Source organism: Nothoprocta perdicaria, unplaced genomic scaffold (assembly GCF_003342845.1).
Source record: "Nothoprocta perdicaria isolate Ctin4 unplaced genomic scaffold, notPer1 scaffold_308, whole genome shotgun sequence".
NCBI lineage: Eukaryota > Metazoa > Chordata > Aves > Tinamiformes > Tinamidae > Nothoprocta > Nothoprocta perdicaria.
This window is the reverse complement of record NW_020455542.1, coordinates 312124-330647: the sequence shown is the minus strand read 5'-3', so window position 1 is coordinate 330647 and position 18524 is coordinate 312124. Positions and strand designations below refer to the sequence as shown.

Below are 18524 nucleotides of genomic sequence, written 5' to 3'. Positions count from 1 at the left end.
TCTTTTTTTTATCTTTTTTTTATCTTTTTTTTATCTTTTTTTTTTATCTTTTTTTTATCTTTTTTTTTTATCTTTTACTTTTGTTTTCTTATTTTTGTTTTATTTTTATTGGGCTTTTTTATTATTTTTTATTTTTATTCCTATTTTTATATTTTTTATTTTAATTATTTTTTATGTTATCTGTATTTGGCTTTATTTTTATTTCTAGTCCCTTATGACCTTTTCAACAGTTTTTATGTGAATACTACATAGCTCACAATACCACAATAATATGATGACTCTGTACTTTGTTAGTTTGCAGAACCTGCTGAACACGCCCTATGAAATATTCATCATCTCTTCCATAACTCCCAAAGGGGCACAGGTGAATTTGGAGATTCATTTTTTCCCCTTTGGGACTTGTCCCCTGTGTTTGCAGCTTGCGCCTCAGATTTCACTTTCTTTTAGCCGAGGGGAAAATCCGATAAATTTTATTTAAAATTAATATTTCAGACTTAGCAGTATGCAAGGATAATCGTTATCTCCTTCCACTGATTCTCAGCTACTCAATTGCATAACAACAACAACAAAAAGCCAGTTAATTTAAGGGTAACTTTCCTGTGCTCTCCTTATTCGGAGGAGTTTTCTCGCCGTGTTCGTGCACTCAAGTCCCTTAGGGGTTCGGCTGAATGAACAGATCCTCTCCCGTCCGTGCACACCCTGTGTAAATCCCTGATGCGCCTGTGTGAGTGTTTGCACACAGCGTATGTGGGAGGTACCTGGTCTGACTTGTGAAGAGCATCATTTAAATATATGCCAAACTTCTGTTGTTAGGCAAAGAAGTTCTGAATGTGTTATTTACTTTGCGTTCTCTTTCCATCTGGTGTAAGGAATGATGAAAGACAAAGGATATTTTTTTAAACTCAGAGCTCTTATTAAGTTACTAAATAATGCCGAATGGAAAGGTTGCGGTGTAGGATGAGCACAGCAGTGATTTGCAGCTCTGCAGTATGTGCCTCATAGGCAGTATGGTGGCTGAATAGAAACGGTGCGCGAGAGCGGCGTTGCAGTGGGTGCGGAGGTCTGTTGTGCCAACATTCAACTAGCAAGGCTTAAAAAATGGGTGCTGGAGTAGGTGTAAATGTTAGCATATTGCTCCCCGGTTTTAATGGTTGAAGGGTTAGAAGGAAGCACAATTTTTTAATCTTAACAATAAGCTAATGACACTTTTCGTGTGGGAATCTAAATCTGCTCGTCATTCGCGCCCAGCCCCCCCTCGCACACGTTTCCCAAGGCACTCGTATGCCTCCTTCGAGAAAACTAATGATACTGTATCAGCTCCCTTTCCATTTAGATATTTATTTCATATTTGCTTGAAGAATCAGGCCAATGTTTCTGAAAGCACATTTAACTATACCATATGCCTACTTAAATCATCCCTATCAAACAAGTTGCAGGATGACACTCTGGTTCATTCTGTTCTGTTTTCCCTTCCTTCACAATGTGTTTATGTATATTTATCCAATTTGTTCTGTTCTTCTTGCCAAATTGCAGGTTTGAGATCTCAACTATGCAGGGGCAGCTGTGCTATTGTTGCTGCCTTACAAAACAAAGGTCACAGACTGAGCCCGTATCACTAGAACTAATGACAGCTGCATGTCAACCGTGCTGCTGTAGCCATGGAAGGATTGGGGTTCACGGGCTCTCCAAACATAGGAATAAATCTTCCTTCGTCCTCTGGTTCGCGTGGTTCAAGGCCACGCTCATTTTTCAAAAGGCAGTTTTTGTGCAAATTAGCCTCTAGAAAATATCCTGCCATTCAGCTGATAAACTATAACAAAGGATATTACTAATGTGAGGGGAAAAAAAATGGGAACAGAAAAGGAAATCCAAACCAAAAGAGAGCTGAGTTGGGAGGAATGGTTGCTTCTATGTGTAACTAAGGGTAGATTTTCTAATTTCTGAGATGGATAAGATTCACGGGCTGTTCCTGGCTGGGAAGCTATTGGTCCTTTAAAGAAAGGGGCTACCACAAGACTCCAGCTCCTTCAAAAGAAGGTTGTTTCCCAACCTCGCCCAGCAACTCCAGGCAGTGAAACATCGGGGCGGGACCGTCTCCAATGCCCTTTGTCTGGGAAGAGAGATCAATCTGCAGGACTCGTGAATTCAAAACCACTTGGCCCCTTGGGTGGCCTGACATATTATTCCTTCATCTCCCGCTGCTTTTCAGACCAGAAGCCAAGAGTCCAAAGCTATTTAAAAGGATGTTTCTTAGAGCTACGCGTAGCTTTTGAAATAGCAAAGAAGTGGCAATGTAATAGATGGAGCAGACTAATGAGATGAGGCACATGACCATAGATACAGCTCTGAGACTATACAGCTGGCTTGGAGGCTGCCTGTCTACGGCTACCTCACCAGTGGGCTGTTAATTATTTAAAAGAGAGCACTGGGGAAGCTACCATCACATCTGTCACCCACACACAGGCAGAACCTTCACTCGTGGCAAGACCAGATGTGTTTATTCGAAACCTATACTAACTAGCTACTTAATGGGTTAGAATTATTAGCCAGAAGTTAATTAGGCAAACGTATTAAACATCAGTCACCTTACACAGCATCCCTTTTCTTAAATGCCACTTCTACAGAGGCATTCTAAAGAAAAAAGGGGGAAAAAGAAAACACTCCAGGAAGGGACTGCAGTAGGAGATAATAAATTTATGAAATGTGATGATTGTGTACCAATGTCACATTAAAACAGCAGTGCTCTAGGCAATCGCTTTAACCATGTGAAAAACAGTCCCTTAAACGCAACACATGGGAAGGAGGCACAGGGGGTTGTTTTAGCACCTACAGGTGTTGGAGAAGAAACAAACTTAATAGAGGATGATTTTTTTTTTTCCTTAGGAGAGCAGCCAAACCTTTAAAGGGATGGCTTCCCTGCATTGCATGTGTTTGTATTCCACAGCTTCCGGACCCTTCCGTGGCACCCTGCCTGCATAATGGACTTAGAAACGTGGCTGGCCAACGTACCACGCTCTTGTTTCCCAAGAGGCTGAATTCAGAAGCATTTTTTTTATTTTCAATCCTGGCTCCCAAGCTCGTGTCACATGAAGAAGGCCACGGCATCAAGGCACAACACGCTCTATTTTTGGGGTAGTCCAAGGGAGCCAGACCAGTCGGGATCCTTTGTTAGCAACCAGCCCTGACAGCCGTTTCATGAAGCACCTTTCAGCTGCTCTTGAATGAGAACAGCTGTCTGAGAGCCAAATGAGGTAATTGACAGGATGGAGCACCGCAAGCCATTCATCTCCACTAAGCCTGTGTTTGCTTTCCTGTTTCCCTACTCTTCCTTTTAAATCCGGAGCTCATATTAATGAAAACGGCAACCTGGAAAGCAAGACTCAAGCATCACTCCTGGATTTTATGGAAACATCTTTAGCACAAAGCATCTTATCAGAGGTAAACCTGAAGGAGTAGTTTGCTGTGCTTTCTGCCTCTCATTTCTTTGGAGCTGGTTCCTGGGGAGGCAGAAGCTCAGGGAAGGCACATCAGGGACAAATTTTCTTTCCTGCATATCTGCTTTAAATTTTGAAGCTATCTATAGGAGCAAGCAAGAACTCCTCCGTTCATTCTGTAAACTATAATATGTTTAAAGTGGAATTGCCCAGGATTTGTGCTTTACTTGAAAATGATTTTTACAGGAATTGGCCAGAATCTAATAGGGAGAAATGCACTGCATCCACAAGCCCATTTCTACAGTCACATGGAAGCTTTGCACAAGACAGAACTTGGGCTTTCCTTAAGCCCCTATTTAGAGAAGCTCTCAAAGATGTGTTTAAGCCTACGGTTAATTCCTGCTGTCCTCTGCTCTGTCTTGCATGTGATGTACAGCAAAAAGCCAGCACATTCAGAGCAATTAATTCTGCCCTGAATCTGTACTCAAAGACAGAGCATACTACCAAAACCTGGGTCAGTGAGGGGGAAGAAAACCTGCCCAATGTGAAGTTCCAAAAAGTGATTTTTTTATAGACTTTTTATATGATGGACTTTTTACTGCAATGGGACTAAAGAATTCAGAATTTCTGAACTGAAGTTCAGAAATGTCTAAAGGGGAAGAGATGGATGCAGTAGCTGGTTAAGTTACTTTCTGAAGTCTGTGTCACTTAGTTCTCTATCTCTCTGCATGCTGAGGGACGGCATTTGAATTCTAGAGCAAGAAGTGATAAAGCAAAACCAAAAAGTCTTCCAATCTGAACTCCTGAGAAGTGACTGTGCAGAAAGCACTCAGTACTGTTTAGGCCTGAACTGCCTTGGAGCTCCTGTCTCATTGACAAATAAGGGCAGAACAAGCAAAGCAGCAGCTGTCAAGAGGATGACCCGAGAGGTGAATGGGACTGGCCCCTCCTGTAAGAAGTCTGGTAAATAGAGAACCAAAGGAATGTTTTAAGGTGGCATTTGCAATGTGGAAACATGAAGCTATGTGATTTTAGAGATTATTTGCCACTGTATTTTCTTTCTAGGAAAAAAAGGTTTATACTTTATTAGAGGAGTTTTAAGAGTTTGAGCTATTTATTGAGCTATTTATTTTCTGAATATGTTCAAAGTTTTATGCAATGCACTCAATAATACTGTATTTTCCCTTAGCAATTCCTTATTGGAAAGTCTGGTTGGGAAATACCTTGAAGTTTACCACAAAAATAGTTTTGTGCTTCTATCCAGCTCTTACTACTGGCAACGTACTGAAAACAAATGCATGAACTTTAACAGAATTTTTCATGCACTTGTGTGTGCTTAATTTCAAGTAAACTGCACACTGGAGACTAAATTTAAGACAAATACTTGAAAACTGGAGGTAACTAAGAATTTGGGAGAATACAGGTTAGTAATTTCCCTTTCCAACACACAACAACTAACTCCCGTTTAGCTTTCATGCTCTATTTAAGTGTCATCAGCTGTTAATTTTGGACAGGATGTAGGAAAGGACATGTGTGAACAGAAGCCTGAGTGTCTTGAATAGAGGGGTAAGTCAGGTCATCCAGCCTTAGCACAGACTATATCTCTGCATGTGACCATCAAGCTCAGGGCACCTGGAAACAGGGTTCCACTTGCCCTCCCATTTTTTTTTTTTCCTGGGATTTGTCTTTTTGTTTGTGTGTTACTTGTTAAGCTTATAAACCAGAGGAGAAAGGGACTGCCTGTTTCTGCCCTACCATTCTACAGACATGCAGAAGTCTGTTCACTGGAATGGTATCAAAACCATACTTGAAGAATTGAGACACTGTTGGATACAAAAATGTAAGTAACGATCCTACTTAAGTATGTGTGTGCCTGTTGGTGTTCTTAAATACATGCCCAATTGTAGGTGAATTTTAAGTGAATTTGGGTGGACTACTCAATGAATTTGAAGTTATGAGAAACTCACATGTCTTGCCAGATGGAGGGACAAGTGCTCACTTGATTTTATGAGTTAATGTTGGGATAGATTGTTCTTACGCTATTCTAATATTAATCTTGGAACAGACGCTCCTGATGAGTTCAAGCACAGGATCCCTGAAGATGGCTGACAGCGCTGCTGCTGTATTTAAAAAAATCTGCAATTCTCAGAAGTATTTTAAGCACAGCGATCACTTCTCAGCCCTGTTTGGTTCTGAGTGTTTTACTTAGTAGCCTAGATCCAACCCTTCTTGAATTGCTCACACAAATAGCTGAATATGAATATGAATTTGGGCTTTAGCACCAGGAGCCAGCAGATCTCCTGTTGCAATACGCTAGTGAGAAAGTAGAGCTGAAACAGCAAATGGGAAGAGCTGACCAGTAGATGGGCAAATACTTAGCTACAAATATTTCAGTTAAGTATTCTTCTGTTATGCTAGTTTAACATATTTTATTATTTTCAGCATACCAAAAAGTAGCATTTGTAAATGTTTAGTTAATAGGAATATTGTCCTGATTCTCTTTTTAATGGAGCCAGAGGGGATTTTAATACTGGTTTAGAAGAATAGAAGCCATATGTTTGTGAAGTCAAGCCTAGAAATAAGTTTTCAGAACATACACTCAAAAGACTTGGAGCAAGAAGACTAGAATAATCTCTGCAATAGTGCAAAAGGCTATTTTTTTTATAATATACCACCATTTTTCACCTGTGCTGGTCCTCAAAAGTAGAAGCAAGGGCTCTGTTCTCTTTCCTAAGCACTATGATTTCAGAAACCTCTAAAATAATTAAGTGATGATGAGGAACTCTTTAGTTTGTGATCAGTTCCCTTTAAGCTGTAGCAGGACAGGAAGCTCAATTCACTTCTGAGCTGTAAGGATGCACAGGTTTCCTCAGATATTCTGGAAGAGCCTCCTAATTTGCCCTGACACTGTCTGCGCATTAGAAGCTGCATCGTTTTTGTACACCAGTCTGCTTGGTTCTATGACCACACTGGCCTTCACGGCATGTCACCATACATGAAACCAAGCAAATTAACTTTACTGGGTTTACCTCATCTCCCCACAGATTATATGAAGAGACTTTTCCATTCAGAATTTTTTGCATCTGCTTTTCATAATCCATAGGTAACTGATCTAGAAATCCCATGTAATTCTCACACTAGCCAACCCAGGGTTCTTTTGCAGGAGTAAATTCAGTGAAGAACAGTATGTTGAATAAAATAGTTGTTGAAGTTGTTGAAAAAAGTATGTTGAAAAAAATAAAGAAGTTTTTTTAAAGGGCATAGGCAGCATCTCATCACCTAAGGGTTCCCTATCAACCTGCTACACAGTACTACAGGAAACAGGCTTTGAAAAGAAGGCTTAATTATAAATACATGGGTGCTATTATGGAGGCTTCTAAGTAGGTGCAGCCAGCAACTGGAAGGCAAGTGGAAGCACGCTGTGGCATCAGTCCAGGAGACCAGGGGTTTACCAAGGAAACATCTTTGGCATCTTGCCTATTCCTCAAAGCTTTCTTGTTCCACATTTGAAGAGTGCAAATTCTTCAGCCTCATACAACAGGAATATAATTAAACCTGCTAGGTGAGGTTTTGCCCATTCACCCAGGAACCAAACTGTATGTTTAGGAGCTGAAAAGCTAATTTTGCTTTTCTGTTGTAGTTAATTCCACTGAAAAGAGCACTAGGAAAAAAAGAGCAGATCGGTTATTGCTATATTAGCAACTATTATTAGCTCCACTACATGAGGAATTACTGGGAGGTATCCAGCAATAGTCTGAGTTGTGCCAACGGGAAGTCAAAAGTTCAAGTATGTACATATCTTTCATAGCTGTCAGTCTTCTGCATAGCAAACCATTTATCTCCGGGACAAAGCTGTAACTGATTCAATACAGAGTAACGGAATTGTGTTTTGCATAACCAACTTCTGAAAAATCTTTTTGTGTAAACCTGTGCAACTTTCTAACATACAGTTTACGCCTTCTTTCCTATAAGCATTACTGAGAATTGGGCTGTAATTAGGTGCTTGACCTGGACTGGAGTTGCAACGTGATGTGTTGGCTAGCTCAAAAACACTTCAAAGGCCAAAAAAGCACTTAAAGAACAAAAGAAATACAGCGTGTTCAAATAATGTTCACAGCGCTTGAATAAATATCAATAAATATTCCTGCATTTTATATTCATGGGGTAGGATATGCTATCTGCATATCTGCGAACTAAATGTGCAAAGAGCATCTAGAGGTTTAGGTGAGGATGTTTAATGCTGTGGGCCTAGCTGGATGCTATGTTAGCTGTTTTAAGGTCATGTAACTCCTTGGAATTATGTGGCTTGGAGAGGAAGGTTCTTAACCTGCCTGATTTACGTCTTCCTGAAGATAAAATTAGTTCTCTTACAGCTGCACATGGTGATGATTTCCTTTAGTTAAGACAGCAGTTTGTTACAGCTGTTTTGTTGTAGAATTGGCACGCAACCACATACAGGCTAGCTCAGCTGAAATTAGTAAAACTGTCCTGTGTAATATAATAGCAAAACTGTGCTCACAAACTGCTGTTGCTTAGGACAAGATCAGTGTTCTGCCTAGCTATTTGAAAGGCAACTTGATGATCATGAAACATAACAGAATAAAACTCATCCCCTCCCTCTGCCCTGCAGTGTAACTCTTTTCCGTGTTTGTTTTTCCTGCACTGCCATAAAACAGTGCTCACTCCCCAGAGATGAGCAGTGTGATGTCAGGCTGTAGCTGCTGCTCATCTGCAATGATTCACCCTGCTCTTCCGCTCGTTTTAACTACTTACAGAGTTTTTGTTTTGCTTTCCAGCTTTTCCCTTCCTAGTTGCTATTTAACATACAAAGCAGATGTGCGTTTGGAGTTTTGCTATCAGTTTTCTAGCAGCTGTGGTTGTTGAGTCTTACTAAGCTCAGGAAAGTAATTTACTCAAAAAATCATCTGCTCAATGTGCTTGCTTCTTAAACTGTTAAGAACTCACAGTAAAATGACAGTGCAAATTGGCAGTGAAATACTGCGCTTCCTAATGTATTCTTATTAATATCACATCCCAAATTACTTTGGCCCTGTTTTGCAAGTAGCTCCTCTCCAAGAACAGACTGACTCAAAGCCTCCTCTCTCCTACAGGGCTGAAGTCTGACATGCAGTTTTCTGACTTCTGATTAGCTCTGGATTTCTATTTCATGTAACTATCTCATAAATTTTAAAAATGAAGTTTAAGCTGAAGTGAGCCTAAAAGCCTAGGGCATGTCTGAATTTGACAACAGGAAGGAAGAATTAGCTCTCCAAAGGCCAGAAGTAATCTGCAGCCCTAGCTGGTGACACTTAGAATAAGGCCAGAGCTGCAGTTTAGCCACAGCGTTGTTATGAGATGGCTGCAGTTGTTAAATTAATGCCTTGCTTTATCATTACATGTTGAGCAGTGATACATATCTTGACATGTAATTTTAATAATAGCTTGTAAGTGTCAGTGATAATGTAATGTGTTTAAGAAGGAGTCTAAAGATGATCCAGAAGCAAGCATATTAAGCGCTGTTAAAACATAGCTAATCTGCATAAAACTTATGACAAGCCAGACCTTTTCAGTGTCTAACGAACTGGCTGGATATTCATTTTTAAGGCACTGTCCAAATTGGTTTGGTCACAGATGACTATTTAGAACCCATTCCAGAACTGCGAAATACACATGGAAATAACACAAGAATGACAGAAAAACAAAACAAACAAAAAAGCTGCTCTCCATAAAAACAATAAAAACCACCTCTAGCCAAAACCCTTCATGATTAGTGTCAGCAAAAATGAGTCCAATTCTATTAAAAAACAGCATAAGATCTACTTTAAGTACTTACTGGCCACTTTTATATAGGATTGGTGCAGGGCAGAGCAGAAACTCTGGTTCCACCTTTTTTGGTTTTTCATCTGAAAAACAAATTATATGTGTGTATTAAATAATTGTTCTTAGATGTGACGATGTCTGAACACTCTATAACGCCCTTTGCTTTTTACAACATGCTAGCTATGGGCTTCACCATGTCCTGCACTCGCAAGCAAGGAAAAGCTGTAAGTCAGAAGAGGAAAAGAAAATCAAGCCACACTTTGTCAAGGGAACGTGAATGCCTACAGTATGTAATATGCATTCACAGTACATTGATTATTTAAATTGACACATTTTTAGGTCAGCCTCTCCCAGAGAGTGATGTTTTCCTAGAACTAAGGCCTTTCTAAGAACACTGGGAACATTATTAGGTAACTCCTAATATTTGCAAGGTGAGGGTTTGCTTTTCATTAGGTCCATTCTCCTGTATTGCCTTTACATTGTATCAGTTGTGGTTCAGGGTTTGATTTCTCTAGTATTTTTGTGCTTTAAGGTTTCTAAACACTTCTAATTCTCAGCTGCCTCAGTGTCCAGCAAAGCATGGACACTTTTCAGTGGCTGCGAAAAGGCAAAAGGTGAAAGTCTCTGCACTGGGTGACCCGAGGAAGCAGTAGTTCTTCCTTGCCAGATGACGAGATCTCCAGAAGGAGCTGGCCTCAAACAGGACTATCACCGTCTGTCCTGGGTGCCTACAGGATTTGTTGAAGAAGGCTGTTTTACTTGGTGTGTTGGGTAAGATGGGAGGGATTCCGCTCCTGCAGGCAGAATCATCATCTTAACTTTCCCCAGGATAGGGTTGTTAATTCTGTGCTGGAGCTGCACTTACATAGACTGCTTCCTGACTGGGGAGGTGGATAAATGATCTGCAAGATAAACTCGGAGATGGCTCTATTCTGCATTTAGGAGGCAGAGGGGGAAGAAGATATACAAATAGTTCAGGAGCAGCTCAGGGAGGAGCTGTTAGCATAAATGAACCCTTCCTTTCTTATGTGCTGTAATCTGCACCAACTGCTTGGCCTAGATTTGGGGCTAGTTGTGAGTTGGGGAAGAGGGATTAGCACATTGCCATATGTTTTTGTCTTAATGGTATGTTTCATAGATTATTTTTTTTATCCCACAGTTACATTTGGCAGATTTCCTTTCCAGCATTTGGTAATGGTTCTTTATAAATGCAGAAAGAGAAACATGCCAAAACCGTCTTTTAAAACCAGAAGAACCAACAAAATGACTGTTTAGAGGCTGTGGAGCAAAAGGGTAAGGGAATTCTAATAGATATATATTCATGCAAGTGTCCCTTTAACTTTCTGCTCCAAAATGGAGAGGTTCCACCGCTAGCAAGCTGGTTTTATTTTTCATACAAACTAATAGACACATGGGGAAAATATTCCTTTTCTTAGGGCCATTTTCTTCCTCCTCCTATTGCTGGGAGAGCTGTTTCTACCTTTTTGTCCATCCTAAATCTATGATACTCCTCTAAGGCTCCTCTGGAACAAAACTGCTTGGCACACAGTGCAGAGCTCTAGAAAGATTTAGCACACCAGGGGAAAGATCACATAAAATTTCCCTATTTATTCCCCAAACATTCGACATAGGCCATTGCTGGAGACAAGAACCTGGGTGGATTGGGAAAGGCCTTTGGCAAGGCACCAGAAAGCAGCTTGTGTTGTTATACTGCAAAATATAATAAATACATCACTATGCCATTCCTCTCCCTTCTTGTGCTTTAGCACACCCTTTCCTGAAGCCAAGAAAAGAAAAAGCAGCCCAGAGATGTAGCTGTAAATTCTCACGTCAGATGCTTACAAGAATTTGGGGGCTTTGTTCTGTCCAGCTATAGTTCCATCTACAAAGGCAACTCAGATGTCAAATATTCATGTATATTCTGTTCTGGTACAAATGACAATGGAATTGTGGAATCAGGAAAAAATCCATCAGAAGGTACTTGGAGAGGTCATTTAAAGAGGGAAACATATGAGCTTTTTTTGTGACATTCCTTATAGTTACTATTAAGATTTTCTAGGTAACATATTGCAGCCCTTAAGTATTTTTTAGTGAGATTCATTTTCCTAATATCGAACATGGATCACTTGCAGAATTTTAAGCCTACTACCTCTCGTTCTCATTGGCCAGATTTGGGGTGCCCAGTTTTTATCTTCATTGTCAAAGCAGATCATGTTAAAACAGTTAACATTTACTTCTCCTTTCCATGAATGTAATTCATTTCACTTTTTTTTGTCTTCCTCCTACTTTGCTCTGGACTTCTACTTGCTCTTGCCAGAATCCTTTGGACTCAAGTTCCTAGGGAACACAGCCAACCCCTAATTCTAGCAGCACCACCATCTACCAGTAATTAAGTACTGCAAACCCATTTGATGCATAGTGGTAGCACTGCTAAGAGGAGTGCCAAAACTGTTAATACAGTAACTACTCCCAGGAGGAGAGGGGAGGTTTAAATTTGAGGTTTATGGAAAGTGGCTGATCCCGCTTCTAATTTTAATATTCTTTAGGTCCTTGTTTCCACCGTGCATTTACTGTCCTCCATCAGAAGATTCCGAGCACTATGAGCATAACCGTAATGATGGAAGCCTACAAATGCTCTTGTGAACAAGGTAACTGCTGCTGTTTTCTTTATACAGAGATAAACCGGGATATAGTGAAGTGCTCATGATAAACAGCAAGTTAGGAATAAAGCAGGACTACAAGTGAAAAATCTAGATGGCTTAAACAGGCTCCCGAAATTGAAATTTAAGTTCTAATTATCCCGAAGTCACGTTTTTAAGGCTTCAAATCTTTGTCCAAAGTAGTGTGGAATTCATTTTCTTGAGCTGGAACTAAATTAGTCTGTTTCTCTACTTGTCCAAGTAACAAAGGTACACCAGGGGAATATATAATGGTAAGAATTACTTGGCAGATGGCAGATTCTACCTCTATAAAGTTAATTCATGCAATAAGTGTTAGCTTAATCTTAGGAAACAAGGATGACATTTTCAATGAGAATGAAAAGAAATTTATAAAGGTAGAGTTTATTTACACAAGTTGTCTTTATCCACAGCAACTGTGCTACTTCGTTGCTCTTTCGAGCTGTTCTAGGAGATCTTTAACAGGCAGGAGAGATTGGCAACACATTCAAAGCATAAATTATATCCAGAATAGGAATAAAAGGTACTGGAAACATATGCAATAGGATAGGAATTTAAGACAAGCTTATATAAAAATCAGATATTAGATAGCAAAAAACACCTCTTACACATGTCCACTTTTCATTATTTTCCAGTCTGGCTAGTTGGTTTGTACTAAGGGATTGTGCTTAAAGCAAAAAGTTGAATATGAATTCACTAGCTGTCCACTTGAGTTTCTGAGTATTAAAAAGGGCAGAGGTTTCTAATAATGGCAATTTCTCCACCATCCTCACCCTTGTGCCAACTCAGACAACATGATAATGAAATTCTCTGCCAGGAAACTCATTTAATAAGATAATTGATGGCAGGGAGGAAAAAAGTTTGGATTTTCTCTCTACAAGTATTACAGTTTTCTTCTAACTTCTGCAGTCTTCTATTTGGAAAAATTTCTAAGTGCACAAAAGATCTAAGGATTGTAATATCCATCCAAGAGTGAGTGTTCATTAAAAAAAAATCTGTAAAGTACACTTTTTTTCTTGAGGTAACAATTGAAACTACAAGGGAAGTTTGAATTTTTATTTCTAAAACTAAGTTCTTGTCTATGGGTAAAAACCGAGGGAACTGTAGCACAGTTAGAGGTCTGGCTACAGTGAGTCTCTCCTCCTGGAGGGAAATGCTGTTTGAAAAATTGGGCTGATGACCAAGCTCAACATATGAGGAGAAGATAGCACCAATTGCTCTGACTTGGTTTTGTTCTTTCCACATTGGAGCAGAAGCCTCAAAAAGTGGACTCCACATCGTGGAAGGGCATTCAAACTTCAAGTGCCTGAAACTAGCAGCGTGAGGGCTCTGCATCTGCTACACGAAACAGGCTGGACAGAGATGCTCCAAGATACCCAGGTAAGTGCATGTTGGAAAGTTGGCCTTTTGAATGAAAACCCGTGCCTTGAGTCATGTCTTCGTACAGTATGGGGACACTAGGTTAGTGTGCTTTGTGGTCCTGCTCTCTCAGACAAAAACATACGTTCATTTAAGGGCAAGAAAGCATTTTGCAGCATCGCACAACAGTGCAGCCACACATCAGTCACAGTTTACAGCCAATGGCCACCAGCAGCAAAATGAAACTCTGGAGTAAGATGAAAAAGTATTCACATTATATTACGATTCCTCACAGCTTTTGTATTTCTCCTTCCCTATTTTTCTCCTTAGATTTCTTCCCTATTTTTCTCCTTCCCTTAGTTAACCAGAAGGGAGGGGGAAAAAAGCATTTATGAGGAAATATCAAGGCAGTTTGTCAGTTTGTCTCAAATGTAGATACTTACTAATAGTGGTTCCATTCACGTGATAGGTACAAGTAATACCATCAAGTCTCCTGGCAAGGGTTAAGCCACTTCCTCTAAGAACAACTTGAAACTCCTCTGGAGGGGGAAAAAAAAGAAAAAAAAAACAAAAAAAAAATCGTCGGTCTTTAGTACATTGTGATAAAGACTAAATGCAGACAAGGAGAATATAAATTTAGCCATCAATAACTCAGCCATAACATAGTCAATCTTCAAACAGTCTTGTAACACCTTTTTAAAGTGTCTTAGTACCTGACTCTTCAGTTAGATCATTAAAGGAAAAAAAAATACATATTCTCACTCTTTATCATTCAGTGTAGCCCTGTTGGAAGGAAGTCTATTCTGACTAGCAACTAAAGCTGAGCAAATAAAGCCCTTGGGGATTAGATGCACAAGTAAAACTTTCTCTGATAAATAAGGAATCTGGGTGTCACAAGAAGATTCCCAAGACTTGGATCAGATTCACTTAAAACTTGAGATCAAGTCTGTTTGAAGCTGTGTATGGGACGCACTGAGTTTTATGCAGAAGAAGTGAGAAGAGATTGTTTATGGAGTCACCGGTTTAATTGAAACGATCCATGTCTTTACAGAAACATCAAAATAAGTAGATTTTGCAACTCCCTTATTTTGATTGGTTTCAAAGTACGTGCAGATTGTGAAATCCTAGAGAGAAGACAAGCACTTTTATGTTTGTGCAGTTCTACTTAAGAAACATATTAACACTTGCAGCGCACAAATGCAGATCTCTGCTCTCAGGCCCATGCTAAAATAAGTCAAATGCTTTCCTTCTTGCACTACAGATTCAGGGCACTATATAAATTATTATGTTTATATGAACATACATACATAATCAGGATTGCCAAATTTTAACTCAGTGGCTATACATAAAATTGTATAAGAGTATCACAGAGTATCTGTCCTTGCTTTGAATGCAAGGACAACGGATCTTTTTAGATTTATCAATCTCTTTGTGAAGGAAAGTGCATCTTAGAATTCTAGTTTCCTTTGATGACTTCCATAAGCTCTCATCAGTTGCAAGCACAGGAAGAAATTCCTAATTCCTGTTAGAAGGAATTAGACTTTAGAGCAGGAATTAGACTTCACAGCCTCATTCACAAAACACGAATACCAGATAAGGAGGCAGGTTCAGGACAGGTTTTAACCTCTCCTGCCAGTGAGAGGCTATGAAATTTTACCTTCTGTGAGGGAGCAGCTTGTTCTGAGGCTTTCTCTGAGTTTGAATTCTTTCATTTCTCATAGGTGAAAGAATACAAAAACAGCTAGTGAGGAGTACTTTTAAATCAAATGACCATGTGTGACAAACGTGACAGTGAGAGGCAAGTATCTATCTCAAACTTATGCTGGTACTGGCAATTTAAGAGAGACCCAGGAAGACAGCTCCTCTGAGCAGCAAAATGTGTAAACAGGGAAGGATTTGATCTTTTTTAAAAATTCCCTGAGTACTTTTAAAAATTCTTGTTTTCTTTCTAGATGACCTGTAGTGTTCTTGTTTGTATACAATTTGGAAATCAAACAGTTCTACAATTATTATTTTTGCCAGTTCTAAAAACTTACCTCCCACACAGACACTGGATGGTTCCAAATATAAAATCTCAGTGCATGATTGCTTCAAAACCTATTGCAAAGAAGGAAACAAAGAAATAGGTTTCAGAATGTTCTTCCAATGGGGAATGTTACTTGAAAACCAGTGCTTGTACCCAGAGAATGCACATGCTCGTGTGGTTTCATGTGTATGTGGCCAACTTATCAGAACGTGGTCTTGAGCATATAAAAGTTCTGCACACCTGCATGGTCAAATTTTCTAAGGGTTCATAAGACTTGAACTAGATTGTTAAAGCTGGGATACTCTTCAAAACAATATAATGTCTGGTTTGGGTCTTGGAATTTGTCTAGTTCCTTAACCTAATTTTCCATGGAACTCAACCGTAATATTTCAGCCAGAAGTTAGTCACAAGGAGCCTGATCCAAACTCCAGTCAAGCTCAAGGGAGTCTTCCAACAAAACCTGGGTCAGGCCAAATGCAGATTATTCCAAGTACTGGCATCCTGCCCTATGTAAAGAGCAGAAATGTACCATGCTTTTGATTGTACTGTATTCTGTGGAGTTTTCTTCCCTCCTGTACCCATCAGCCTGCTTTGCTACTCTAAGCAGTCAGTATTCTTCCATAAAGGAGGAATGAAATGACTTTCCTACAGATGACTTGGAAGTAAAGGGGATGGAACATGGGAGAGAAGAAGAAATTAGGCCCCTTCAAATGATTTGCACATAAAAGGGAAGCCTGAGATTGTAGTCCTGCTTTCAGCCAAGTCATGTTTTCCCATTTGCACATACATTATGTGACCAGGTTATCCATGGTGACATAAGCAGAGCCATAAGTAGCATCAAGGTCTTTCTTGCCACAGACTATTTCACCATTTTCTATGGTGCTTTGCAGAAGGATGGAATAAAGACTGTCTGGCCACTTCATTGCCATTGTTCCTGCAAGCAGGAGCCCACACTCTGCTTCCACCAGTAGGATCTCTACCTTAAGTTAAGACTCCCTCTCTTCCTTGCTACTGCTGTCCAGGAAGGGGCTGTGATCTACTACCAATATGTTATTCCCTTTCTAAACAACCAGGCAAGAGGAATTCTGCTAAGAGGAAGAAGTCGCCTGAAAGTAATAGAATTCAACACAGAAACAATTCACACTTACACTTCCTTCTACCTCTAAATGATAATGTGTGAGTTTTCCAATAACTTCTAATGACATCTTCTGCTTAGTAAGTTTTCATGCTGCTTTTGAATAGATTTGCCTGTACTAAGTGGTATATTCCTTAGCAGACTTTGACACATAACACGGGGATCATGCAAGGTCTGTGCCACTGTGTGCATGTGCTATTATTGTTTCCTCTCTACTGCCCTGTGCTAAACTGCGCCTGCTCCTGTGTTGGCCTAAGTATAAGCATATGTAGTTCCCTCTTGCTTGCACATCCTTATTCTTCTGTTTAGAAGCTGTTGTATCACAGGATCCTGTTCGCTTGTGCTGTTGCTCCATATCCAGACCCAGTGCAAACAGTACCGTATCTGCCACTGCACAGTCAAAACACTTTCCAGGCTCACAACAAATCAAAACTGCCTGTCTCATTTAAACTTTCCATAAACTTTTCAACCTGCTCCTTCAAAGTTCTGTGCCCAGATTCTTTGTAGTGCTTTGAATACCATTTCATAAGCTTTAAGCTGTATCTAAAAATCTAAGAGTTCTTGGACACGTGTTTGTATGAGACACAGCAATGGAGATGTCTGGAAAGAATGCGGTTTTCTCAAGTTTACTGGAACTCAACCAGTTCGTATTAGCTGAAGAGTTCATTGTTTCTTTCCAAAAAAGGACTTGGCTTTTGATTCCTGTTTCACTGTAAAGAGAAAAGCTCTAACTTTGTTTATTTTAGAAAAAGTAGTATGATAACCTTTTGTAGGGTAAAATAGAGATATAAAAAAGCAGATGATTTCTACTTTACCATGAAGTCCTTGCTCTGTTTTTTTTTTTTTTGCATGAACAGTCCAATTTATGTCAATCAGGCTATAGCCTTGCTTTAAAATGAAGTATAGGTGTCTTTCTTGGTAGGATGATGGCTCATTAAAATTGATTTTTTTTTTTAAATATTAGATTAGCACTAGATCCACAGGAAGCAGTTCTCCAGAACCTTTCCTATCACTACTTGCCCGCTTCCCTGATAAATTAGGGCTCTATTCAAAATTTGTGTGGGGGGAAAAATAGCAGACATTTTATTTCTTTCCTTTGAAAATAGTATTTTTGTTACATCAGAAAACCTGAAAATGAGGTTATCATTCTCCCCACCTTCTTTTCTTTTTAATTTTAAAACTTGCTTTGAACCATCTTCCTGTGGAAACCTAGGCTGCACTAATAGCAACATCTACATGAAACTTTTAAGAGCTGTGACTAAATCCCCTCTTTCCCAGCTCACAACAAAGAGAAGGCTTTGGCATTGCAAGGTCAGTATTTAAAAACCTACTGCCCACAAGTAAAGTTGAAATAATTACTATATAAGGCCATCTTTGAATAGGATAGTTAGCTACTCTGCTGACATATAATAAATTAAAATAAGACTGTAAACTTCCTTAGCATAACAGCATGCAGGGGAGAGATTCAAAGAGCTGATGTCATCTATTTCATTTTCAGAGTTCCAGGCCAAATATAGGGCTCTGTTCTTCCAGGCTTGGAAAGGCTTTGCTTCCAGGCACTTCCCTGAGTGCTAGCTGCTCCACAAACAAGAAATTTCCCACAAAACAATATAGCAGGGAACTGCAACCTGTTAGCATGTGTTCTGCCTTCCTCCAAGCTTGAAAATGGAGGACTGAGAAAGACCTACAGAAGGTTGGTCCAGATGTAAGAACTATGGTCTGCAGAATTGCTTGTCCTGGCTGGAAACACAGAAGTTTCCAAGAGTGGGGGAGCTCATGGAGGGTATCCAAATCACAGGTAGAGGCTTGCCATTTTAACTCTGGCTTGGAAGCATGTGTAGCAGCTAAAAAAGAAAGAGCAAGGAACATTTCTGCTCTTGGGGCTGATCAATCTCTTGATGCTCAAAGGGACATTAAGTTAAGGTCCCAAATGTCATCTTGCTCAGCAAGAACAACAACAACAAAAACAATAGGCTACAGAGGAAAAACTCATTCTGTAGTTCCTCATATACAGAGTTTGTGTTGCATCACTGCCATATTGCAGCCGCAGACGAACATCTTAGATGCAAAAA

General features: G+C 39.7%; 1 protein-coding gene and 1 long non-coding RNA gene across 3 annotated transcripts in view; one reads left to right on the top strand and one right to left on the bottom strand.

Annotated features, from left to right (window-relative positions):
- ANTXR2 (ANTXR cell adhesion molecule 2) overlaps positions 1 to 18524 on the bottom strand; it is a 101403-nt gene that overhangs the window by 59611 nt on the left and 23268 nt on the right. For both annotated transcript variants that reach the window (XM_026042559.1, XM_026042560.1), the window contains exons 8-10: positions 15328 to 15388; positions 13735 to 13830; positions 9268 to 9337 (exon numbers count right to left, since the gene is read on the bottom strand). In XM_026042559.1, coding sequence (XP_025898344.1) covers positions 9268 to 9337; positions 13735 to 13830; positions 15328 to 15388 — 227 coding nt within the window. The remainder of the gene's footprint in view (positions 1 to 9267; positions 9338 to 13734; positions 13831 to 15327; positions 15389 to 18524) is intronic.
- On the top strand, positions 2924 to 4288 carry LOC112950093. Its single transcript, XR_003249947.1, has 2 exons — positions 2924 to 3438; positions 3681 to 4288. It is a non-coding gene; the product is annotated as an uncharacterized LOC112950093 (long non-coding RNA).